Source organism: Aulostomus chinensis, chromosome 19, assembly GCF_037954235.1.
Source record: "Aulostomus chinensis isolate RoL2024-O1b breed Wild chromosome 19, RoL_Achi_v1.0, whole genome shotgun sequence".
NCBI classification, from domain to species: Eukaryota; Metazoa; Chordata; class Actinopteri; order Syngnathiformes; family Aulostomidae; genus Aulostomus; species Aulostomus chinensis.
Window position 1 is genome coordinate 1,353,129 of NC_141338.1, and position 26,243 is coordinate 1,379,371.

The 26,243-nt window shown below is 48.7% G+C and overlaps 3 protein-coding genes across 4 annotated transcripts; 1 reads left to right on the top strand and 2 right to left on the bottom strand.

Annotated features, from left to right (window-relative positions):
• Window positions 1-702: 702 nt before the first annotated feature.
• zcchc9 (zinc finger, CCHC domain containing 9) lies at window positions 703-4,505 on the bottom strand. Of its 2 annotated transcripts, none has more exons than XM_086187232.1 (6): window positions 4,428-4,470; window positions 2,761-3,241; window positions 2,294-2,444; window positions 2,097-2,189; window positions 1,946-2,014; window positions 703-1,420 (listed from the first exon to the last, which is right to left on the bottom strand). In XM_086187232.1, exons 2-6 carry the CDS (start codon window positions 3,136-3,138, stop codon window positions 1,308-1,310), a joined length of 804 nt encoding a protein of 267 aa, XP_086043358.1. In that variant the 5' UTR covers window positions 3,139-3,241; window positions 4,428-4,470; the 3' UTR covers window positions 703-1,307. The 2 variants fall into 2 exon arrangements, with proteins under 2 accessions (XP_086043358.1, XP_086043357.1); XM_086187231.1 differs by having other exon boundaries at window positions 704-1,420; window positions 2,761-3,159; window positions 4,428-4,505.
• Window positions 4,506-5,456: 951 nt separating this feature from the next.
• On the top strand, window positions 5,457-10,337 carry ddx56 (DEAD (Asp-Glu-Ala-Asp) box helicase 56). Its single transcript, XM_086186920.1, has 14 exons — window positions 5,457-5,614; window positions 6,500-6,661; window positions 6,817-6,971; window positions 7,162-7,332; window positions 7,532-7,622; window positions 8,032-8,273; window positions 8,366-8,506; window positions 8,920-9,033; window positions 9,118-9,212; window positions 9,332-9,405; window positions 9,490-9,579; window positions 9,658-9,763; window positions 9,848-9,948; window positions 10,047-10,337. Exons 1-14 carry the CDS (start codon window positions 5,558-5,560, stop codon window positions 10,128-10,130), a joined length of 1,683 nt encoding a protein of 560 aa, XP_086043046.1. The 5' UTR covers window positions 5,457-5,557; the 3' UTR covers window positions 10,131-10,337.
• A 1,026-nt stretch (window positions 10,338-11,363) lies between these two features.
• Window positions 11,364-23,181, bottom strand: aebp1a (AE binding protein 1a). The gene is made up of 21 exons (XM_086186919.1): window positions 23,127-23,181; window positions 22,582-23,035; window positions 19,787-20,032; window positions 19,035-19,094; window positions 17,845-17,904; window positions 17,599-17,658; window positions 17,455-17,523; window positions 17,040-17,117; window positions 16,616-16,725; window positions 16,396-16,535; window positions 16,120-16,204; window positions 15,682-15,826; window positions 15,385-15,464; window positions 14,551-14,674; window positions 13,892-14,088; window positions 13,592-13,765; window positions 13,380-13,505; window positions 13,044-13,290; window positions 12,742-12,881; window positions 12,269-12,368; window positions 11,364-12,186 (listed from the first exon to the last, which is right to left on the bottom strand). The coding sequence occupies exons 2-21, from the start codon at window positions 22,832-22,834 to the stop codon at window positions 11,621-11,623; spliced, it is 3,060 nt and encodes a 1,019-aa protein (XP_086043045.1). The 5' UTR covers window positions 22,835-23,035; window positions 23,127-23,181; the 3' UTR covers window positions 11,364-11,620.
• Between the last annotated feature and the right edge of the window lie 3,062 nt (window positions 23,182-26,243).

A 26,243-nucleotide genomic window follows, 5' to 3' on the forward strand; every position in this document is an offset into this window, starting at 1 on the left:
CACTGAGATCTAAATCCAGAACCGCCGTCGGGTCAAATACCTGCACCCATGCGGTCCTCCCACCCATGAACAAGCCCCCGCTGGGACCATCTGAGTCTGGTTCAGTTCAGGTACCAAAACAGGAGAGATCCTGCTCTGGGTTCAAGTGAGAACCGCTCACCGGTCGCCGGCCCCCAGATGGCAGTAGTCACACACACGACTGCTGGTTCTCTGGGTGAACATCCATCCCTCCCTCCATCCCTCCATGTTCTCCCTCTTCTCCTGTTGAGGGTGGTGGGGGTGGAGCCTATCCCAGCAGCCTTCCCCCTGGACAGGTCACCAGTCCATGGCAGGGCCAACACATAGAGACAGACAACCATTGGCTCTCCCAGCCACGCCTACGGTCAATTTAGAGTCTGGATTAACCTGGTCCCTCTTGATGTCTTTGGACTGTGGAGGAAGCTGGAGTACCAGAGAGAACCCAGCAGGAACAGGGAGAACATGGAGACTCACCCAGAAAGACCCCGTGCTCCTTCCGGGAATCGAACCAGGAACCTTCTTGCAGTGAGGAGACAGTGCTGACCACTGCTCCACCGCGCTGCACTGGGAGAACGTTCTTACTGTAAAACTTAGCGTTTTGTGCTAATGTGCTGATATTAACTTACAAACCTGTCAAGCTTGAACCAAATATGGCACAAACTTTTTGTGCAAATATTCCAAACAAAGTCAATGAACCAGCAGGAGCAGAGGCATATTTATGCAGAAGCACCAGCACAAAAACATAGTGAGCGAGATTTTTCTGTTACAAACCTGCAAAACTGAGACAGGGACATAAACTATAAAAGGTCTGTACACGCAATCATTTCACTGAGTGAAGAGTGAGCAGGTTCAGCCGGCAGGTAGGAAGTCAGCCGGCAGGTAGGAAGTCAGCCGGCAGGTAGGAAGTCAGCCGGAAGGTAGGAAGTCAGCCGGAAGGTAGGAAGTCAGCCGGCAGGTAGGAAGTCAGCCTGCTTGCCAAACCGATCTGGTTTGGCTGCATCTCAGCAGCAGGAGGCTGAGATCCTGCAGCTGCTTCAGTGAGAGCGACGCTACCTCCTAGTGGCCGAGTCTTCACCTTACAGCTGCAACAAGACTGATGACCTCAGGAGGTCTGATGATGTCACTGACTCATCTGATGAGTTTGAGTTCAAATGTCCATAACGTGTAACTAGACAGCAGTAAAGTTCAACTGAAGAGACAATCTTTACACGCCAAAAGATCCAGAATGTAAGGAGTCTGTGAAGCAGCTGGCGATGACATCACTGCTGCTCAGGCAATGGGAGGCGGAGCTAGAAAACCACCACTTTTGTCTGCTTGGCTTTGACTTTCTTCACTGGAACGTGCACCTCCTCGTGGTCTGCACTCATGTTGTTGGACAACCATCCCAGAGTCACAGAGTTACCTGGAGGACCACAGACATGCAGCCTTTACACCAGAGAAGAAGAAGCAGTTTCATCCTCATTGTACAGATTACAAGAAGGTGCAGCAAAAGTGTAGTGAAGGTGTATTGAAGGTGTAGTGAAGGTGTAGTGAAGGTGTGGTGAAGGTGTAGTGAAGGTGTAGTGAAGGTGTAGTGAAGGTGTGGTGAAGGTGTATTGAAGGTGTGGTGAAGGTGTGATGAAGGTGTATTGAAGGTGTAGTGAAGGTGTGGTGAAGGTGTAGTGAAGGTGTAGTGAAATCACAGTCACAGTTTAAGTTTGGTCTCTTCTCATTGCTTTCCAATATTTCATGATGGCAGCTCATCTGCTCGCTTGTGCGTCTACCAGGATTCCTGAACCATCGACTGAGACCACAAACAGCAAAGATAGTCCAGGACCAGAGAGTTGAAAAACTGGTGGTCACGGAGAAACATCAGCAGAGAGTTAGCAGCTCTGCTGATGTTAGCGTCAAGCTAACGGTACTCTGACAAACGAAGAGGAGGACTCACTGGAGGCCTGGTGTTCGGGGCAGTCCTTCTGGAAATGTTCCACTGAGCCACAGACACGACAGCAGCCGCCTGCAGAGACACGAGCAAAAGACAGTCAAACCACCGTTCATTTACGGTGGAGGTGAGGTGAGGTGAGGTGGGGGTGGTGTACCCTGAGCGTAGAGTCCTTTAGGGTTATCAGGGCATGAGCGAGACAGATGTCCAGTCTGACCACAGATGAAGCATTTGGCGTAGGGGTGCTCACCTGGACCAGACACAGAGTGAACATTACATCATGTAATATTTATTTTATCATCATGATTAACATAAAGGTGTGATGGTGTGAAGGTGTAGTGGGGAGGCACTCACCGAGGGCGGGGTCGACTTTAGCCCGACATCTCTGGATTTCATGTTCAGTGGAGCCGCAGCGGTAGCAGATACCTCGGCCCATCTCCTCGTCTCGGTCCGCCTCGGGACAGTCGGCCAGGCCGTGACCCGGCTTCCTGCAGTTAAAGCACAGCTGTGGGGGTGGAGATCACACACACACACACACACACACACACACACACACACACACACACACACACACACACACACACACACACACACACACACACACACAAAATCATTTACAGTTCCAGAACCTCAGAAGCTTTGTGTGTAAACGCTCCCCAAAACACATAACCAAACAATAAAAGAACAAAACTTATTGTTCTACATTTATGAAAAAAATTGGCAAAAAAACTGAAATGAGAATCGGACTCACGTCTCTGTACTGACTTCATGTTCTTAACGACACTTCTCTGGCGTGTCGGACCAAGTCACAAGTCTCTCACCATTTTATGCTTCTTGTCCGTCTGCCTCTTGAGCCTTCTCTCCTCTCTCCTCCGGTCTTTCTTCAGGGCCACCCCCACCTCCTCCATCAGCTCTCGCTCCCCCTCCCTCGGTCCTCGCTGCCCGGCAGGAAGTGGCTGTCCGCTCTGCTGCAGGTACTCCAGGAAGCCGTTCACGTCCTCGTTGGTGTAGTCCTTCTTCTTACGATTGGGCTTCTTCACAGCAGAGCCCCCCGGCTCAGTCCGTCTCACATGGTCCCTCGAAGGTCCTTGTCTGGAGCCCCCTGGGGGACCTCCCCCTGCTCCTCTCAGCTGGCTCCACGGGGTCGCTTCTGCTGGTTTGTTTTTGTGGACATTGTTGGCTCTCGCCCACCTGGTCATGGCTGTACTGCCCTGCACAGGCTGAACACACACACACACACCTAATTACCGCTGCTGGTTTGATGATGTCATGAAGGTGTGGTGAAGGTCCACTTCAAAGCAGCTAACAGGGTGATAAACAACAAAGACGAAACAACAAAACACCACCATCAGCCGAGGTCTTCAACCACTGATATCAGCCAACAACCACCGCACCCCAAAACTACAACCACCGCACCCTCAAACTACAACCACCGCACCCCAAAACTACAACCCACCGCACCCCAAAACTACAACCCACCGCACCCTCAAACTACAACCACCGCACCCCAAAACTACAACCACCGCACCCCAAAACTACAACCGACGCACACCAAAACTACAACCCACCGCACCATCAAACTACAACCACCGCACCATCAAACTACAACCCACCGCACCATCAAACTACAACCACCGCACCCCAAAACTACAACCCACCGCACCATCAAACTACAACCACCGCACCCCAAAACTACAACCACCGCACCATCAAACTACAACCCACCGCACCATCAAACTACAACCACCGCACCCCAAAACTACAACCACCACACCCCAAAACTACAACCCACCGCACCATCAAACTACAACCCACCGCACCATCAAACTACAACCACCGCACCCCAAAACTACAACCACCGCACCATCAAACTACAACCACCGCACCCCAAAACTACAACCACCACACCCCAAAACTACAACCACCGCACCCTCAAACTACAACCACCGCACCCCTTAAAGTACAACCACAGTTTTAGAGAATCCCTTTAGTTTTGTAGTTGGACCAACATTCTGTTTTCAATCTTACACTGTAACTTGATAGCTTAATAGTAGTGGAAAAGCCTCGGAACAAGGATCTCTAAATTCTATCTCAGTACACCTGAATCAACGGATGTGACATCACTACAACCTGTGTCTGCCTGTCTCAAGCGTTTCAAATGCCACATTTATAACGTCGGATGATAAAACATCGAAGCGCGTTTGTTGGTATAACTTTGCCTTCTGGTTGTTGACATGTTGATGTTTCGTTTCAGAGTCGCTGAGAGAAGTTTGAAGACTAATGACGAGTGACAAGGAATACGCCGCCCGGGTGATACCGTCACGTTAGCCTGTTAGCATCTGTTTTAGCATGCTAGCTACATTAGAGTTTCCGGCATGAAAGCAGCAACGTCACTGAATAAACTGAAAACCAGTGACCCCAGACTATAAAGGAGGTTGTTGGCTATTTATTCCGTTGTTTAACAGTAAGAACAGTCTACAATACTCACATCACGGTCCCATGTGTTTCCCCCCCCCAAAAAACAAAGACTTTCTCTTCTTCCCTTTCTTGAATGGCGGAAGGCAAATCAGCGCGAGGGCGCTCTGCCGCCACCTGCTGGCTGAGAGTCAGCATCGCAGATTAAATTCACCAGATTCCTCCATAACCAAAGCCTGACCGCTCCTTCCCCAGTAAAAACCAGTGATTCACAGGAACAACGTAGGATTCTTCCAGACCAGATAAACGACCGGAGTTCTCATCTCTCTGTTTCTCAACACTTTCCCGTTGTTGCTCAAATGTGTGTATATTTTAATATAACAACATCTGCAATAATAATAATAATAGTAATATGATACTCCTCCTCCTCCCACTACGACTACAACTACTACTACTAATTATAATCATAATAAAAAAGAACAAAAACTATTATCAATTATTATTATTCTACAAATAAGGTTATGTGATTTTTTTAATTAAAGAGATAACAATCAATAAAATGTATTTGTTCACAAAACTGAACAAGGCATCATAATTCCAGGCAAACAAACAATCAAAAAACTACAGAATAAACATATTTCATTGCATTTCAGAAAATACAACTCAGGGCAATTATATTTCTTTAAATATAGTTTGAATTATACAAACACATCTTTTGCATTTTTTAATCTTCAATTATTTCTAGAGACTCAGTATCTCTTACATCAATACAGAACTTAAAGGGAGGGAGAGTTCTGGAGAACTTAGTTTTATGGATCCGGCACGTGGCAATCATGACAAGTAGGTTAACTAAGTCGTCAGTATCATGAGAATTCTCTTCAAAGTAAAACACCCGGGGCAGCGACCTGCAGCTCATGGTGCGTTTGTGAGGTGCAGCGTGTTGGAGTGTTTCCTCCTCCAGAGGAGTAGTGAAGGTGTATTGAGACTTCTCAATCTGGACGGAAGCTTTGGATGGACAAATGCAGAGTGAGAACTTGTGCTGAGTTTCCTTCACGTCAGGAGAAGTGACATATTTAGAGGTGGGAAGCCAGGCATCGCTCCAGTTCGTGATTGACAGCAGAGGAGGTTGTTATGTGGGGGGGGGGGCACATGGAGGCTCGCTGACGTCTAATTCCTGCGACGCACGTGTGCCTCACAAGGAAGATGGCTACCGAGAGGTTGCAATTTCATGAAATGGGCCTGGACGACCGTCTGTTGAAGGTAACCAGCTTCTTTCTGGTTTGAAAATATTGACTAAAATGTAGTCGAGGAGATCAGCCGTTAGCTGGAGCCGCGACGGCGACGTGAACACGGTTGTCTGACGTCACCAGACGCGTCCGTCGGTAAGACTTTACGCAGAAGCTTTGAAAGGAAGAGAAACGCAGCTGAAACTAAAACAACTCCACCTTTACGTGGTGAATCGAATGTCACTAGAGTCGCGCCACAAGTGAAAGAGTGACGCGGGTCGGAGAACAGCAGTAGGAGTACACGTTAGCCTAGCTTAGCCTCACCGGAGACGAACATGAGACCCCAGCAGGGTTCCTACATGGATTCTAGAGCCTCATCTAGACCCATGTGAAGGAACCTGGCTGCGGGGGGGTTCAGCCCACACACCTCCACACCTCAGAGCCCCAGGATTGAGAGCTTACATACGGACATGTTGTGGTGTTTCCACATCTCTAGAGGCTGAATGTAACGATGTCCTCATTTAATAACATGTTTTTACCAATAAATCTGCTGGGCGTGTTTAAACGCCAAGAATGAGCCAGCAAGGATCTGAACCACTGCTGCTTTAAAAACAGCGAAGAAAAACGCCCTCAAAGAGAAGATGAGGATGTTTGACCAGCGAGTCGAGAGGGCGAACGTCACAAATGTGTTGACGAAGAAACGTCGTCGTGTACACGTTCAGTGACTTGTCAAACATGGAAGCACAAGACTGTTGAGTATGTAGTTCTACACCTATGGATGAAGTAGTAAAACTTCCTAACGCACCAGCTGGGAGCAGGCGTAGTGGACTAGAAAGTTCTGCAGGAACCAGAACCGTCGCTCAGGTGAGATAAACGTTGTGGCTGCTCTCACTCAGCTCCGGTGGCGTTCTGTTCTCAGGCAGTCGCAGATCTGGGTTGGTCCCAGCCAACCCTGATCCAGGAGAAGGCTGTCCCTCTGGCTCTGGACGGGAAGGACCTGCTGGCCCGAGCCCGGACCGGTTCTGGAAAGACGGCTGCCTACGCCATTCCGGTGATCCAGCGCATCCTGACCGCCAAGCAGGTGAGCGAGAGCCAAACGGACGAGTCTCAGCTAGTTAGCTTGGACAAGAAGAGACGTTCACTAAAGTGGGCGTGTCCCTGCAACACCAGTCGATATCATGACTCTTACCTCCAGATTAAGAGTCTGTCTCTCAGCCGTCTCCTCCGTGTCTTCAGAGCGTTGGCGAGCAGGCCGTCAGAGCCCTGATCCTGGTCCCCACCAAAGAACTGGGCCAGCAGGTCCAGACCATGATGAGGCAGCTGACAGCGTTCTGCTCCAGAGACGTCCGCGTGGCCGACATCTCCAGCAAAGCTGACCTGTCGGCGCAGAGGTGAGGCGCTGCTCGCGAGTCGGACGGAGAAGCCCAGTCCTGGCCACTCCCACTTGTGATGTCACTCCTCAGTACATTTAAACATCAGCGCACCTCTACGACCTGACATCATTCATGTCAGATTGTTACCATCTTAGATGGAACGTTTCATTTTGGATTGTGGGGGAGTTCTGATGTTGTGTCTGGACAGGCCGGTGCTGATGGAGAAGCCTGACGTGGTGGTGGGGACGCCATCCCGCGTGCTGGCCCACCTCAACGCCCAGAACCTGGTCCTGCACTCCACGCTGGAGATGCTGGTGGTGGATGAGGCCGACCTGCTCTTCTCCTTCGGCTTTGAAGCCGACCTTAAGAACCTGCTGTGGTGAGAACACACGCACGCACACAGAACAGTCGGAGATGACACTCTGTTAACATCAAGAACCAGAGTGCTGACGACCTCATTGCTATTTAACAATCGTCGTTCACTAATCAGAACATGAGGAGGAAAACAGAACCGCACCTCCACACGGAGTCGACAGAAGAACCAGAACCAGATCTCACGCGTCTCTGTGTTCTAACAGCCATTTACCCAAAATCTACCAGTCGTTCCTGATGTCAGCGACGTTCACAGAGGACGTCCAGGCCTTGAAGGAGCTGCTGCTGCACAACGCTGTAAGAACACACACACACACACACACACACACACACACAGTGTAGTTATCTCATAAACTCACATTTAGGAATTTTTAAATGTTTGTGTTGATGTTTGCTGGTTTACCCATCATCATGTTAGTAATACATTTTTAAATTGAGGAAATTTATGAAGAAACACAAAATTAGAACATAATACGTATAATACTACATATACATACATAGTACATGTATTTATACTGACTGTTGCCGACTTTCTACAACTGCTCAGAAGTGACAGTCAAACAATCTCATACGAGGAACAAAGTACTCTAAAAACATTGAAATCTCTGTTTGGTGAAACTCTCGCCGCACGTCTGTTGGCGGCTCTGCGCTAGCATCTCATGGCTAACAGCTGGCGTGGTCTTCCTGCGGTGACGCGGTCCCTCAGGTGACGCTGAAGCTCCAGGGCTCTCAGCTGCCCGACAGCAGCCAGCTGCAGCAGTTCAGCATCAGGTGTGAGGAGGAGGACAAGTTCCTGCTGGTCTACACGCTGCTGAAGCTGCGGCTGGTGCAGGGAAAGACGCTGGTCTTTGTGGGCTCAGTGGACCGATGCTACCGACTCAAACTCTTCCTGGAACAATTCAGTATTCCTGCCTGCGTGCTCAACTCAGAGCTGCCTGTCCAGTCCAGGTGAGGAGGGACCCGGAGTCCTGACATCAGTCCTGCTGCACCGGTTTATCCAGACCCATGACCCCCCTCTTGTCCCCTCCGTTCTGCTGCAGGTGCCACATCATCACCCAGTTTAACCAGGGATTCTACGACTACATCATCGCCACTGATGAACAGAGTGTGGCGGACCCGGCGGTCGGCGGAGCTGCCGCCGGCAAAGGGAAGAAGAAGAAGGCAGCAGAGACAGGAGGAAGGTGAGTCTGCTTCGATGCTTCATGATATGTAACGTCATAATCTGGAGTTCATCTCAAGAATCGATCTGCACTCTGGTTTACTGAGGGATGAAAGCTTGGCAACTGAATCAGACCTGGTGCCCAGTCACTCCCAGTGTTCCCATTACAGGATAGAAAGGGGATTAGAAGAACACGCCCACTTTTAGGGAATTTAACTGTCGTTCCCAGACCCGGATGAGACGATAGAGAGACTTTTCTATGGCGCTAGTTAGCTTAGCACAATGAATGCTAGTGCGGGGGAAGTGTAAGAGTCCTGTGAGTGTCAGTAGAAGCAAAATAAGAGTTTTCTTTGTGAATGTGGTCTTGACTTTCGCCAGGTAAGGGGGTCAGAGGCTTGCTGGTCTGGGCTGACATTGACTGTCGTGTTTTTTCAGGACTAAGGACAAGGAGTACGGTGTCTCCAGAGGTGTGGACTTCCAAAACGTTGCCAACGTCATCAACTTTGATTTCCCCCCAACTGTGGAGTCGTACATTCATCGAGTGGGACGGTAAATCCTGCTTCCCTCCTGCAGCGCCTCTTTGATGCTTTGATGACGACCAAAACGCTAATAGATGCTTTGTTGATGTGGTAGGACGGCGAGAGCAGACAACCCCGGCACAGCTCTGTCCTTCATCTCTCACACCGAGCTGGCTCTGCTGTCGGAGGTGGAGGAGACGCTCACGGGAGGTAACGGGCAGGAATCACGTCCCCCTCAGTTCAAACAACCTCAGCTGATGGTTTCCTGCAGGGCAGAATTCTTCCTCCATCCAGATGTTCTTGTCACCAGTAACTGTACATGTTTGCAGAGAACGCTGAGTCGGCCCTGAAACCGTACAAGTTTAAGATGGAGGAGATCGAGGGCTTCAGGTACCGCTGCAGGGTGAGTCTCCCGCTCACACCTGTCGGTTGAGGGATTCAAGTGCAGGGAGTTGTGAGGGTGAATCTCTGTGGTGGGTGTTTGTAGGACGCCATGCGTTCAGTGACCAAGCAGGCGGTGAGGGAGGCCAGACTGAAGGAGATCAAGCAGGAGCTGCTGAACTCAGACAAACTGAAGGTGAGTAACCCTCCCGCCTCCAGAGACGTAAACAGAGGCGGAGCTGTGCTCTGATTGGATCTGTGTGCTGTCGCTCAGACCTATTTTGAGGACAACCCTCGAGATCTGCAGCTGCTCCGCCATGACCAAGATCTCCATCCCGCTGTCATCAAGCCTCACCTGAAGAACGTCCCTGAGTACCTCAGTGAGACACGCGTTTCTTACGTCACTGTGGTTGTAAAGATGGTGGACGGTGGTAAATACAATTGTTTCCATTTTGTTCCTCCAGTTCCTGAGACGCTGCGGGGGCTGGTGAATCCTCTGTCCAGCAGGAGGCGACGCAAGAGGAGAGACAAGTCCAAGCCAGGAGTTGTCCAGGCCAGCTTCAAGGTGAGGCTCCAAAAATGTGAAATCTGAACTTTCAAACCTGTTTGAATGAGCTGATGCGTCACGCCAGCTGTTGGCTAAACTCCTTTCTTTATTTGTAGAAGAAAATCCAGGGCAGGAACCCCCTCAAGAGTTTCCGTTACACCGGAGGCAGAAACAAGACGAGAAAATCCAGCCAGTCATAGACATTTGCACCCTCTAAGCTTCGCTGGGCGCCGCTGCACCCCAGTATGAACTTTACCCTTAATACTGAGGCTAACTGGGTCACGGATGCTGGTGACGCAACTTTCTGTGGATTCGTGGAACCCTGCAAGGAACATTTATCCCTCTGGTCTCATCTTCAACATCTCTGCCCAGAAAATGTTTATTCTAATAAAAAAGTTTGATTTCTAGTTCCAGTGAGTCCTACTTACAATGCTAAAATGCTAATATTTAGCAGACAGCATGTTAGCTAATAGCATAGAGAGCAGCTGAGGATGAGGTAGGCCGGTGTTGAAGTGAAATTAAGAAGTTGACCTCTTGATGGCGCTAGCTGACATGTTCAGGGACCAACGGAGGTTCCTGTCCTGAGGGACATGGGGGGCTGAGGCCAGGTGCGAAAGAGACGGCCGGTACTAATTAGACCTAAGATGGTGATGCTCAAGTTTTGGCCTTTGGGTTCTGATTTCTTGCAAGTAAAAAGTCAAGTCAGTTTTATTTGTGTGTCACCAAACCCCAACCAAAGTTCTGTCCTGACTCTGTCCAAGTAGAGCAGGTCCAGCACCTCCCTCCTTCAATGAACCTCCACCCAACAATTCTCCATCAGCAGCACATCCTGCAACAGCAGCCACCAGAACCTTCCTTTACCAGCAGGAAGGTGGAGCAGATCCAGGATCAGTGGGGACGGAGAGAGAGCAGGAGAGCAGGACAGAGACAAAGACAGAGAATGGAGGAAGACAGAGAGACAGAAGGAAAGAGGGACAGAGATAAAGAGAGAGAGAAAGGAGGAGAGACTGATGGACAGAGACAAAGAGAGAATGGAGGAAGACAGACAGAAGGAAAGAGAGGGACAGAGATGAAGAGAGAGAGAAAGGAGGAGAGACTGATGGACAGAGACAAAGACAGAGAGACAGAAGGAAAGAGAGGGACAGAAAGAGAAAGGAGGAGAGACTGATGGACAGACAAAGACAGAATGGAGGAAGACAGAGAGACAGAAGGAAAGAGGGACAGATAAAGAGACTGATGGACAGAGACAAAGACAGAGAGACAGAAGGAAAGAGAGGGACAGAGATGAAGTGGGAGAGACAGGAGGAGAGACTGATGGACAGACGGGGACGTCTGCATGCTCTCCCTGTGCCTGTGCGGGTTCTCACTGGGAAGATAAATGTGAAGATGGATATGAACCACAAAATGACTGAAAGACTCCATCTTTTTATATAAAAAGTCTTTAATTTCAACAAATGCACCCAGCAGTACATGATCAGTTAAACAGATACATAGACGTCTTATGTGAGGAACCAAATCTTATCCGTGTTGTTAATGTGACACATTTTATGGTTTTATTGGCTGTAAAGCCGATTAGTTGTGTGTTCTCGAGTCTCTGCTCAGCAAAAGCTCATTTCCAGAACTTCCTAAAAACATTCCTCTACTCTCCTACTCTAAAGGTGAGCCGCACAGGTGACCCGGGCCAAGTGATTCAGTCGATGGTGAACTCAAATGGGTAGTCCTGCGTGGGGAACGAGTCGAAGATGACGCTGTCAAACGGGTTCTCGGTTGACCAGCTGTCCACAGGAAACCAGGAGTCGTACCAGGAGGTTGTGCTCTCGGTTTGCAGTATTGTTGTGGGGGCTGTTGTTGCGGTTGTAGTTGTTGTTGACGGTGTTGTCGTTGTGGGGGTGGTACTCAGGCCGCCTCGTTGCCTCTGCAGACGCAGCCGACGCAAACGCATGAGTCGCAAACGCCTGCGTCGCTCTGCGTTCTGGGCGATGGCGTGAGCGTCCGCTGTGTTGGGGACCTCTGTCGTGCTCGGCGCCGTGGGTTTCACCACGATTTTGGGGACGAGCCGAATGGGCCTCCCGCCATGGAGCGCCATGATTTGCTTGATGCGATCCCAGTTGGATTTGGCCAAATTGAAGCTGCAGGGAGTGGCGCCGGAGTCGTAGCCCACCAGGCAGAGCCGGGTCTGAGGGGTGTAGCCGTCTGCCTTAGCCGTGACCTTGTACTCTCCAGGATTCAGCAGCCGCCAGTAATCACCTCCTGCAGCTGGAGAGCAACATCTGGTTACAATCTCTCTCCAAAATGGAAGGAAAAAGCAAAGCAGTCGTCATGAATAATATCTGCATACCAGTTCTGACATCATGGTGTATTCCCTCCACCGTCACGGTGGCATTCGACAGTGGAGTTCCCTCCATGTCTCTCACTACACCCTTTATCCCGCGATGGACCTGCAGAGGAAGCAGAATTCTTTACCCTTCATCACAACCAGCATCCATGTTGGTGTACTAGCACATGCACAATGGATCATGAGAGCAAGCCTCATGTTCCTCCAGATATTTGGGGAGAATTTGCAGTCCGTTGGAATTCCCCTGCTTGAAGTTGTCGATTTAATTTGAGAGTCATCACTACGATGAGGCAAGATGGACTCACGAAAGCTGTTTTTCAGCGCTCAGAAACAGTCGTTAAAGTCAAACATTTATTTGCCGATTTTCTGATGTTTACAGACCAGTTGGTAAAAACAAGTAGATGATCTGACACCGGATACAACAGCAACTTCAGTTCATGTTCCAAAGATGGAGGTTGGTTCTCCATTAGTCTCACTTGCTCGATGAAGGACAACAGGGCCTCGCGGTTGTTCTCCCACTCCAGAGGAAGTTCACTTTCATGAGGAAACTTGTCACAGCCCAGGAAGATGGAGAGCTCAAAGCAGTTGGTGTGCAGGTAGCTGAAGTCGTTCATGCCTGTGGACACAAAAAACCTTCAGCCTTCATCAGCCTGGAGGCAGTTCTCTTGGCCAAGCGTTGGTTCTTTAGCTCCCAGATTGTTAAGAACTGGTTCACGTTTTGGCGCTGGCTCTGAACTTCTCTATTCTTTGTGGAAAACCCATAGGAGTCAACACTTACTGCCCACCACTGGGTTCCAGTAGGCTCGATTGGTGATGCCCTGCCCCCCGGTGACATCATCACCATGGCAGGAGCCTCGATAGGTCTCTGTCATGGTCAGATGACTGTGGGCGTATGACATGGCCAGCCACCGGAACATGGCGTCATCTGGCGTCTCCCTCAGAGCTCCTTCGTTCTGCCTCTGAATCCGGGCCCATGTCTCCTCGTTCATCTCAGCATTCATCCTCCAGCGCCGGCTGTCGGTGAGCTTCAAGAACATTAAAGGAGTACAGGATTAGAACCGGGTCAAAGGGAAGTGACGTGTGGGTTTCTTTTCTTCCCATAAACCAGACTTACAGAGACAGGGGGACGCTGCATGTCAAAAGGGTACGCCACTAGTTTCTCTCCTCCTTGCAAATTAGCTCCCAGCACAAAGGGGTTCCGCTCCATCCAGGAAATGATGGCTTTCGTCTCGACTGCAAGCTACACAAGACAGAAGCCCCATCGGAGTCATAACATGAGAACTAGGTCCTGGCTCCTGGGCGCTCAAAGATCTCAAACAAACTCACGGATCCATTGAGGAAGTTCTCTGGCAGCGGGATGTGATGGTTGGGGACTATTCGAGGGACCCAGCCTCTGTCATCAGCTCCCCACAAGATACTGTTGAGGTCTGGGAAATTCTGAAAGATGTCGTAACCTTCTTCAGTCCAGTGGCCCAGAGCCCAGTTCCCCATCTCGGATCCCTGCAGAACAGAAGGAACCTCAATTCTAAGAGTGACACAGATCTGACTGGAGTAAGATTTGTCTAAATCACCCATCCACGCCGAGATGCTGAGGTGGAAACGCTGTTGAGGATCAAGTCATCGTACCATCTCGTACGCCAGCTCGTAGGCGTCAGGGTTGATTGACGGCACCAGGTGGATTCTCACTCCATCCACCAGGCGGCGCACTCTGGGGTTGTCATCGTTGTACTCCTTGCACAGGAACTGCATCAGCAGGAGGAGAAGCTCTCGGCCTAGCGCCTCGTTACCGTGGAGGCCCGCCGTGTAACGAAACTCTGGTTCACCTGGAAATGACACAAACACAGGTGTTTGTTCTCCCTGAGAAAGGTGAGGTTTTAGAGCACAAACCTACTTGACCTGTGCGTGTGATGGCCCCTGAACAGACGCTGGCCTAGAGAACAAACCTCCATCTACTTCTGCTGATGAAGGTACTGTGATTGGGTTCCAGCAGACTCTATGCGGGATTACAAAAAAAACCCTCAGGCCATATTTCACCAAACCTGGTGGACAGATGTAGTATTGACTCAGGAAGAACCAGTAAATCCTGCAGCAGGTCAGTTTGACAGGGAAGAGGTGTGGGCTGAGCTCGGTGCAGGTAAGAGCTCTGACAAGTGATGATCTCGTATATTCTGAGAAAGACTTGTCCGATTCATCTTGAATCTGATTTTCTGATGGGCAGTAAATCTGAGCTGAAGATCACATAATTCATGCATCACGAGCTGTCATGTTAACAAACTGTCTTTTACCGGTTTCGTGCTCCCCGGGGTTATCTGAGATTTCCATGGCATACATCTTCAGGCCCTGGGAACTTTTGCCAATGTTGTAGATCCTGGTGATGTTGGGGCACTCTTCATTTATCACCTTCATCATCTGGAGCAACGACAGGAGAAGAAGCCAAGTAGAGAAACACAACTGCTGTTGTCCTGAGATGAAATCTGCCTGAGGAAAGGGAAGTTCTCTCGATGTAAAGATGTCATTCATTTGTCACCTCAAGGTTGCAACATGGAAAGTAGTAAACTGTCCATTCAGAACTCTGGTGATCTTAGATGAGACTTTCCCTTTGGTCTTCAGCTTGGTCTGGTCTCCTGATGCAAGCTGTGGTTCTGAAGCCTGGATCCTGCAGACTACATTCCCTGACTGGCATCTGACCATACTAGGGTCTCAGAAACCCAAGGGGCTCTGTGTCAAAGTCACTATAGGCAAAAAAATCTCTGAATACTTCTACCCCCAACTTTACTCAGTGGCTTGCTGATTCTCCAGCGTACTCTCAGGGTGATGGTCTCGCTCCCGCTGGAGGGTCCCTGGCCTCAGTCTCTCCAAATCACCCAGGACAGTCCTGGTGTGAGGCTCTGTGGTCGGTTCCTCCTTGAATCTTCCTCCATTCCTGCCTCTCTGCCAGCCTGGCTGCTGTGATTCTCTTGATTCGCCCCTGATCTCAAACTCGAGCTTACCTGAACTTGCTCACCTCAGAAAACGCCGGCTTTCATTAAATGTTTCTGAGATCAAACTCATTTTATCAGCTGCGTCAAACTTTTGACGGGTGCCGGTGCCGGTTTGGTATCTAAGGAATACGGACGGACCTGTCTCATCTCCTTGTAGTTGTGGTGCCTGAAGTCGAGGTCGTCTGATGAGTTGACTTCATTCTCGCTTTGGTAGCTGCCTGAACGAAACAACATCAGACTGGAATTACCATTAAAGATTTATTCATGCAGTTGTCAATCACATCTGAGTATCAGTGACTGTAATACTTCTTTAGTGTAAAACTACAACTCAGGTTGCACAAGAAGATCCTGATTAAGAGCGATGCAATGACACAGTTAATGGTTGTAGCAGCTGGAACCCTGAACGCTTTGAGCTGATGTGTTTGTGCGACTGACTTGGTAGTTGACACGCCAGGATCTCGGCTCTGAGGCACAAGCTGCCGTTCCAGCTTTGAGGCAGGATGCGGATGTAGCGCGCCACCACAGGAGGAGTAAACTGATTCATCACCGGAGTGTCTTTATCTACGTTCCCATAGAAGAGCTGCAGGGAAGAGCAGACACCAGACATGAATAGCAGAGCACCGTGGTACATCCAACGTTTAGATCAACTCACAGGAAAAGTCCCAGTTACATTTGATCACGAGAATTCCCAGAAGAGTTCCCAGTATCCCTGGGATAGTCCCTAGCATTCCCGGGATGGTTCCCAGTATCCCTGGGATAGTCCCTAGCATTCCCGGGATGGTTCCCAGTATCCCCAGCTAAGTCAAAGTCATAGTCTAATTTTATTTATTGCCACTTCTCCTCCTGAAGATGATTATCTACGCTCCTACTCACCCACTCGGCGTAGCCGTCGTGAAGGATCGTCCAATCGCGACTGTCGTTACTGAAGGCTACGTAGTAGGACGAGACGAAGTCGTCGCTGTAAGGACACGAGATCGTCAGTTTCTATCTCCATGAACAGAAGATCGTTGTCCCAGGGAAGAAAAAGTGATTGAATGAATCAGAAGAACTTCTGAGCTCTGACGTGCATGAAGTTCACATGTGCAGGGTGGCCTGTCATGCAGTGCTTCAACTTGTTCTCAACCTGACATGGAACCCAAAGGAACTCACAGTTGTTCTGAGTTCCTCCCCTGAGTGATGACCCCACTGAACTCCACCTCCCGCCGCGCATCCACCTCAAACCAGTGGTTGGTCTCCTCGGGTTCTGAACACCAGGCGCCGCCGTAAAGATCGTCCTCGTTCGCCGTCCCCTGGAGAAGAACCTCAGCAGTCAAACCCCCATTCGCCCTCCTGACACGCGGGACACAGGGGAGCTTCAGGTCCACTTTACCTGCATGTTGAGTCGTCCCCTCTGTGCCGTGAAGCCATGGTGAGACTGAGAGGACGCCAGCAGCTGGTCATCCTCCACCCGGTGAGACTCCAAACCCAGAGGAGGACACTCTAAGATGCAAAACAGGATCTCCATGATGCAGGTCACAAACACTTTCTCCCCTTAAATACACTAAGAAATATTTCCCAAAAGACAAAGACTTAAATAAAAGAAATCCCAAACTGCTGGGCAATGTAATTTTCAAGGTTGTCAATTTTCTGACAGTCCTTGAACTCATCGGTAGAGGAAACTAGTGACTTCCAAGCCTGAATTTAAAAGGGTTGAAAACATTTGAATGGTTCTGTTTGTTTGTGCTTCTATTTGGATTTCAAAAAGAGCAAAAACAAGAGAACCAAAAGTAAAGACTGTGACTTCTGTCTCTTACTTTTGGGTTGAGGGGGCACCGGGATCTGCCTCAGCCTCTCCTCCTCCTCCTCCTCCCACTTCTTCCTCAGGCGCTCGGCTTGATGGAGAAACAAGATGTGTCAGACATGTTCTCACATGGACTGGGTTCTCCAACCGCCACACAAAACCAGTTCCATGTGTGCTCGTGCAGTGGAACTGGTTCCCACCAGAACATTCCACCCGTGTTGGTGTCAAATATGGGTTATGTGCCATCTCATCAGAGAACCTCTGCAAGGTAATTTTGATTGAGCTGTAAATTGCTGACATCCAGCTGGTGGTTCAGCTTCATACGACAGGAGGCTGACCAGGTCCTCCACATGCTTTGCCATGACGGGAGTTCTTTGTATAATTAGTAATAATAACTAATGTCCAGAGTCCAACAAAACAGTTTCTACCTTTTTCTGCCTTTTCTTTGCGAGCTCTCTCCTCCTCTTCCTCCTGTTTCTTAGCGGCCACTGCAGCCACTGAGAGAGTCACATACATGAGTCACCACCACCAGGAAGAAACAGCTGATTGGGTTCCTTTGAGGGAGAACTTACAGTCGGCGTAGTCGTACTCTTCATACCAGGGACCCACGAACGGGACGGTGGTGGTTTCCTCTGGAACACAAGCAAGCAAACGCAGCATGACAGCTGGAGTCCTTTGTTTCATCAACCGTGACCACAAAAAACAAAATAGTTGAAGCGTGTTGGTGTGTGTCAGGCTGTATGTAACATAACATGGAGGACAATGATAAACACACACACACACACACACACAGGGCCCTGTGGAGTGTGTGAGGCTACCTGGTATGTACATGATGACCTCTGGAGTCGTGGCCTCTTTGTTGAATTTACGCATCTTATCTGTGAAGAGCAAATCAGAATTTGATGGCAAACCTTTGCATTTAACCCAGAAACATAAATCTTGCAGCAACATCGTGTGTGTGTGTGTGTGTGAAATCTTATAAACATTTATCTGAATTCTTTCGTCTCCTCTTTTTTTGTCTATTTTTTCGCACGTGTTGAAAACACTGGGGTCATAAATCAGTTTAATGGAGGACAGCCTTCTCCTGCTCGGTCCTGGCGAACGTCTTTACATCAAATCTTCTATTTTCACAGCTCTTGTAAACGGCTGGAGGCCATGAAGTTGCTCATAAAAGCCTCCATAAACCCTCTGGCTCTGAAGAGGAGCTGTCCATGAAGCCTTCGTCTGGCGCGCTGGTTGTCGTCCTCGCTGCCTGGGGACTGCTTCAGCTTCATAACTTAAACCGCTAAAATCACAGAATGAAACATTCTTTAAAGGTGGATGCTAGCAGTACTCATCAAAATAAAATGGCCCAAATGTCTCCTGACTGCTGCGTAGCGAGATTCAGAGCTACAACGGCGCTTATCTCAGCTCTCCATGACAAACAACCACAGCACCGCCGGAGGGCTGCACGTTGAACATTGCGTCTCCTCGGGCCGATGGCCGACATCCTGAGAACTTGTCATCGTTTATTTTGAAAGAAGAAGCTATAAATGAGAAGTTGACTTTTTTTTTTTTAGCTTCTCAGCTTCCTTGAAATGACTCATTTAGAAGATTGTAATCTGATCCGTTTGATCAGGTAAAATCTGGAACCTCAAGAATCGATTACATCAAATCATTTCCGTCTCCAGGTCTTGAACCAGACGTACGCCTGGAGCCCAACCTGTTTCCGAACGGTTCCAAATCCTGTCGAGCTCTGTTTTGGTCTCCAGTCACGTACCTGGTGCTTCTATGAGATTGTGTTCTCCCGAGGGTTAAGGGTCGGTCTACAAGCTTTGGTTCTGATTGTGTAGAAGTTCTAAGAATTCATGTCCAACAGTAAATCTGCTTGAGAGCTGCTAAAATGAAAGTGTTTTGATTCAAAAATTTCAGTGAATGGAAGGCGATAGTTTCTCTCCTCTATTTATGGCTATAAATCTACTTTGCGACCCAGCAGGGATCCTGGACCACTGGACCGTGACAGTCTTACCCAGGTCTGGTTCAACAGGCTCCACCCATCCAGGCACCTTTGGGGTCACAGGTCGAATCACTGAAAACACACAGATGGAGTCAAATGGCTGCAAACCACCACGAGTGACGCAACGATACGCTGCCACATCAGCAGACACCATCTTGATTTTCAGTTATTGTTATTTAGGGATGAGGCGTGTTTGTTGTCCAACAGGAAGTGGTCATGTCAGGGAAGATGCGTTATTGTAGTCCAACAGGAAGTGGTCATGTCAGGGAAGATGCGTTGTTGTAGTCCAACAGGAAGTGGTCATGTCAGGGAAGATGCGTTATTGTAGTCCAACAGGAAGTGGTCATGTCAGGGAAGATGTGTTATTGTAGTCCAACAGGAAGTGGTCATGTCAGGGAAGAGGTGTTATTGTAGTCCAACAGGAAGTGGTCATGTCAGGGAAGATGTGTTATTGTAGTCCAACAGGAAGTGGTCATGTCAGGGAAGAGGTGTTATTGTAGTCCAACAGGAAGTGGTCTTGTCAGGGAAGATGTGTTTTTGTAGTCCAACAGGAAGTGGTCATGTCAGGGAAGAGGTGTTATTGTAGTCCAACAGGAAGTGGTCATGTCAGGGAAGATGTGTTATTGTAGTCCAACAGGAAGTGGTCATGTCAGGGAAGAGGTGTTATTGTAGTCCAACAGGAAGTGGTCATGTCAGGGAAGAGGTGTTATTGTAGTCCAACAGGAAGAGCCTTCATCAGTACACCCTGGCCTGTGCATACGTACTCGTGCCCCAGCCCAGTTCAATCAGCAGTCTCTCCTCTTCCTCGTCCAGAGACGGTTGCCTGGCGCCTGGCTGCGTCGTGGTCGTAACCTTTGGCTTCTTGGTGGCTTTGGGAGCTTTTGGCTTCTTGGTGGGTTTCGGTGTTTTGGGTTTCTTGGTGGGTTTTGGAGCTTTGGGCTTTTTGGTGGGTTTTGGAGCTTTCTGCTTCTTTGCTTTGGCCTCCTTCTCTGCTGCCTTCTTTGCTTTGGCTTCAGACGGACGGTGACAGAGGAAAAGATTTGGTTACATGACACCAGTAGTCATAAATGAGGGATGGCGCTTTTTGTACTAACATTTATTGCCAGAGGTTTCTCATATTCTTTACAGTCTGCTGCATTTACTACACTTCATGTCAGCAAAACCCTTTAAAGTGAAACTCAGACAGACGGCCATCAGGCAGCAGCTCATCCAGGTCGGTGGTTTGTTTTGGTCCGAGACTAAACGAGAGAACCCTGCCAGACTTAATAATTTCCCCGCTAGCGACTCATTTGACAGCCAACAGTGACAGAGTGGTTGTATAAAGGTAGACAGTGATGGTGGTGTGAGTGGAGAGACATGACATCACTTAATTTCAAAATTAGCGCACTATAAACTCACCAGGGTTTTTCATGAAAACAAGTCATGCATTTTCTTAAAAATGCTTGTTTGCTTTCTTTCAGAGAGAAATTGGAGAAGATTATTCCCTCGTTTCTGTGGTCAGACGTGGAGACTGGATGGGCTTAGCTTAGCTTAGCTTAGCTTGAAGACTGGAAGCAGGGTAAGCTAACCCGAAGTTGGAAAACACACTTTTACCTGCAACCGCAGAATCAAATTTATATAAAACCTTTTCTGATTAAATGCACTTGAACCAAAAACTAAAAATGACCATTTGAAGTTCCGTGCTCCCTGTTCCGTGTTCGGTGCTGAAGCCCAACCTTGCCGGGGCCAAGGAAGTGTACCTGCAGGGGTATGGTAGGGAGCGATCGCACTCGTCAAAGACTGTGGAGTTTAGGGGTCAAAGGTGCTTGGATGTGGTCCGGATCACCCAGCGTGAGTGGTACCTTGAACTGTGCAAATGCATTCAGCAGCGAGCTCAGTTGTATTTCACAACTAAAACCACAGTGACAACAAAGGAAAAAAAAAATTCTACAAGCTTGTTTAGAGAGGACGCTGCTCAGGTTACAGCCAGTAAGGATGGAAACAAGGAGGACAGCATGAGTGCGAACACACACGGTGAGCGAAGACACAACGGTGAAGATAGAAAGGCTCCTTCTAAGCTGACAAAACCTCCCAAACTAATAAAAGCGTTTCCCTCTAAACCTGCACACTTTCCCTTTAACAGGCCGATACTTTCCAAATCGGCTGCTACCAAATTAAACTCTTTCATAGACTTTGAGTAACGACCCCCTGAGCAGAAGACTCTTATCTCCGAGAACATGCTGATAAGGGTTATGCAGCCTTCTCTGGATAAACAAAGCCTCAGGATGAAAAATGGTTTGAATTACGCCTTTTATGTAACCTAAAATCAGCCACGCATGACAAACCCAGGCTGCTGCGGTTTTGCTTCATGCAGCGGAAAGTTAACATTCAGAGCATCAATGCATCAATGCTGCTGGAAGTGGGCGCCCTCGTAAACGGAAAATCATAGTGGAAATATTTCTGCCGTGGCTCATACTTCTTCTCCCCACAGATGTGCCCTTTTGTTTCCGAAGCTCAGACGCCGCTGTAACGATAGAGGAGCTCCAGCTACTCGAACTGGAGCGGGCGGAGAAAGCAGGTCAGCCAAGAACATGTCAGACCACCAGCTGGATCGCGGCTTGCTGCTGCACCGTCATCGCTGAATCAGGGTGATGTTTTGAGCAAAACAAAAGCCCCCCCACCCCCACCACCACTATCCTGCTACAGTCGTTCAGCCTGGGAGGACAAAATCACAGGAGTTCAGACAGAAACCAAATGTTTTCCTGCCTCTGAGATTGAGTGCAGCCTTTCCTGTCCTGTCTGTCTCCCCAGAGTTTTGGCTGCAAATTGTGGCTGAGAACTCTGGCTCTCCTTTGGAACCTGCCTCCACTTAATCACATCAGGTTTTCATCTTTTTCTTTGAAAGAACATAAACTCTCTGAAGCAAATTGTCAAGCAAAGTGGTGAGTCACAACTTCACCCAGCGGTTCTGCACACCAGACGTTTGGTAGACAGTGACAATTTTAAAGGACGATTGTTTTGGTTTGGGAATTCCAGCCTCTAATTACGGATCACTGATCACACAGCCGGATCAGGCTGGATGACACCAGATGATCCATGTGAGAGTTTGTAAACAGTTTAGTTGTTGTTCGCCATCAGTCTCCATTAGCGCCAAGCTAAAGGTTTGTGGCTGGATCTTCCTGCATTCTGCAGTCACAAGGAAGTCATGCAGGAGGGAGAAAAACGAGCGCAGACACATGAAGTTCACAGTTGTCTGGATCCATTAAACATCACATTTCTGGGAATTTTCTGCTTCCAGTGAAGTTCCAGTCCTGAGAACAGAGGCTCTCGCTGAGTTCAGACGGTTCTGAGGCTCAGATTCTGCTGCAGCCTCTGAAGCGAGGTGACGCACGGTGGCGACCGGCGCTGCAGCGAGCCGTGCAATCCTCCACCCAGTGGGTGAAGCGCAGTGATGACGATGATTGTCCAACCAGTGGGAGCAACAACAGAAAATTCGCACAAATCTACCTGCTGGTGAACACCTGAGGTGAACACCATGGACACGAGACCAAGGGCATCAAGTGTGTTTGCTGCTTCTTACCTGCCTCTATCTCTTCTGGTGTTTTCTTCTTCTTTTGTTTTGTCTTCTCAGCCTCCACTGCCTCAGCCGGCTCATCTGACAGTTCAACATCTCCGTCCTCCGCTTGTCTCTGGTGCTCCACAAGCCCTCTGGCTTCCCCTCTCACCTGCACCCGTCCTCCGGAGACTCTGTCGTCTTTTACATCCTCGTGAGCGCAGACCAGGACGCCACACAGGCTCAAACTCAGCCAGACGACCAGCACTTGAGCCCTCATTTCTCCAGTGAAGGCAGCACAGACTCCAACAGACCAGGATTCCTCCCTGAATTTCAAACTAGCTGTAAAACCGAGCGCTCACAACATCTGACCTGCAGATGCAGAATCCAGGAGAGTCTCCAGACGCTGAGGTGCCGAGAAGGTCTGCAGAGATGAAAGAGATGAGCGAGGAGGCGAGAGAGCGTCCTGGTCTCTGATGGACTTGAGGAGAGAGAGGAAGAAATGTTGAGGGTTGGAAGTTTTAAAGCAGGTCCAGTTGGAGTGCAGGAAGTCCAGCAGTAGAGCAGCTCACCTCCCGCTTCGTCCTGCTCCCTCCTCCGCAAGTCACATCTCTCCCTCATGGCCCTTCACCCCCTTTCCCCTCACCCATCCCTGAGCAGGGGGGAGGAGCATCTGACACATGAGACATTCTTACGAGGGAGGAAGCAAAGGAAGCCCGAGAGACAGGAGATCTAAATCAAAGACTAAATCATTTTCCTCAAAGACGTTCTGCAGCCATGGCTGCTGCCGCTGCTTGATCGACGTGTGGATGCAACTTTTAGAAGTTGTTGAGGGTAGAAGAAGAGAGATAGGGAGAGAAGTGAGATAAAGTTGGAGAACTGGGACGGAGTACAGCTGGATAGCCTGGAATGGCCACTGTTTGTAGTCATACTTATTTAAAAAGTGTATTTTACCTTCCATGTACTCACTTATAGGAGTCTTGGGCTCACAGAAGTGTTTTTCTCTCCTTCGTCACTTCTTCGTGACTCCAGAATGCAGAAAGAACCAGCCACGCATATTTAGCTTGAAGCTAATAGGGACTGACAGCTAACATCAGCTAAACTGTCTGAAAACGTCTGTTCACCACCTCTTCAGGTCGTAATCCAGGTCTCCTTAATCCAGGTGATCCATCTGATCAGGGATAAAAACTAACTACCACAGGTCTGGTTTGGTGATTTGGTTCCTGTAGCGCTGAGCGTGACCCGCTGGTGCATTCAGCTGAACCAACTCGCTGGGGAGGACGTAGTACACATACAGACAAGCTATGTAGTACACTAAAGCAGTACATGTACTGATGTGGTTTATCTGAAATCTTAGTGTGAAACATTCGTACATTAAAACTAAACTGTTTCTGGGAAACATCAGAGGAGAGACTGTTAACAATGGTAGGATGAAAGTCACTTCCTGTAGCTGTGTCACATGGTTTCTCCTCTGCCCCGCCCCTCTAGGAGACGATCAGCAGGTCTGCTCACTGCAATGAGAGAGGACAACTTGAGTTCAGGTTAAAGGTGCCCACACGTCGAGTCTCAAGTGTCTCACGTCGGCATGAAAATGTGGACAAATTATGGTTGTCATGGCAATGCCACCGAACTATGATTCGTCATGGCAACGCCAGCACCGGAAAACACTAGAAATGCTGATGAAGTCAACATCCGTACAAGCTGACAGGCAGCCGATGCAGCTGTGCTAGCATCTCTACTGAATTAAGCTGTAGCTTCCTCGCTAGCTTGTGGCCCCTGGTGGCCTTTATTTTGAAATCACAAACTTAACATGCAGGAGTTCTTTGTTTCTTCTTTGTGTGAACTTTTTTGGTTTGCTTTTTTTAGCCAAACGTATGACGCACGGCGCAGGTGTGTCGCTGCTGCTAACCAGCTGGAGTCCCAGAGCTCGAGTCCCGGTGCGGCCCCGAGTCTTTTGAGGGCAAATCCAAGTTAATTCTCGATTCACGTGTGTGACTCCAATGCAGCTAAGTCCAAGTGTCCGACACGAGTCGACGTCTCTGGCTCAGATTTTGACGGATTCTTTCCGAAGTAGATATTTCATCAGTTTGTTCAGTTTTCTGAACGTGTCTTCCCAACATTCTGACACATTTTCAGACAAATGAATCAGTGTTTGGGCGTAAACAGTTCAAGAAGGTCCAAATCAATTCCCATCCCTGGATCTGGATCGGGATCAGGCTCTGAATCATTAAGGCTTTGAACCAGTTGGAACCATGGCGTGTTACAAAGTGTCTCAAACATTAAATATATAAAAAAAAGATGAAGAGACTTCATTACACAACACGGGATTGAGGCGTTAATGGAGGTCACGAATGGGTCCATCTGCATGACCTCATTCTGAAAAACTGCTGCCAGATGTTGCAGAATTTATTCTGACTGAGCAAATCACGTTGGGAACAGAGAGAAAATCAGTTTGGCCTGCTACTCGCCGCCGTCAGGGAGCAGAACCGACCCTCTCATGTCAGTGGAACCTGACTGTCCGTCCACCATGTTGGTACAGACGATTCAATGGAGGGATGTCACATGATGGCTTTGATGAGGGTTTTACCACGCAGAGAAGCTCGCCGGAGGACTACAGCATTCAGCAGGAGGAGGCGTGTTTGTAGTCCAACAGGAAGTGGTCATGCCAGGGATGAGGCGTGTTTGCAGTCCAAGAGGAAGTGGTCTTCTCTGTGGTCCGCCACCCACATATTTCCAGGTTTATGACTCATTCCTGTCATTCCAAAGCCATAAACAACTTAACTTGAGTTCCGATCAGTGTCGGTGAAACATTTATGCTGATGTGACAGTTTTGTGTGTGTCAGGTTCTCGTCAGAACAGGATGTTGTGAAACCGTCACATCTGCATTAAGGACCAAACAAACCTTTGCTGTGTTCCACCGGTCCGTCATGGACCCACTGAAGATGTGATGACTCATTCCTTTTCTCGCTTTTACAATGTTGCTTTTCTATTTCCAAACCTTTGTGTGTGAGTGTGTGTGTGAGTGTGTGTGTGTATATTTGTCCCGTCGCCTTTGTGTCCATCTGTTTCTAATTCCTTTTTACTGGAGGTGGATTCGGATCGGTTTCACTCCGACCAGCCTGCCAGATGAAATCCCAGCAGCTGATAACAACTTGACATCTCGTCCTCTGACAGTTCCTGTAAGATCCCTGAATTTTATCTTAAATTTCCAAACTGTTTGTTCTTCTAATCTGTAGAGACAGGAAGAACCTGGATTAACAACCTGGATTATCAAGGATTCATTAGAACTCAAAACTTGACTCATGTGCCTCATCCAGCATAGAGGATGAACATTTAGAGAATTACATCATAAATTACATACAGATGTGTGTGTGAGAGAGAGAGAGAGAGTTAAAGCAGATGTATTGATATTTAATATGTGTTTGAATTACTTTTGGCTTGATTTTATCCTGTCAGGATGTTCACATCCCTCTCTCTCTCTCTCTCTCTCACACACACACACCCTAAACTGAACCAAATCCCAGCTACAACTTTCACTTTTCCAGAATGTCCTGACAACATTCCCACTTGTGTAAGGAAGGTTATGTAGACCAGACTATCTGTTGGGAACATTCAGGATGTTCAGGGAATATTTGATCTTATTATCCAGACTCGTACTGAACGAGCCATTCAATCGGAAAATGCTTTTA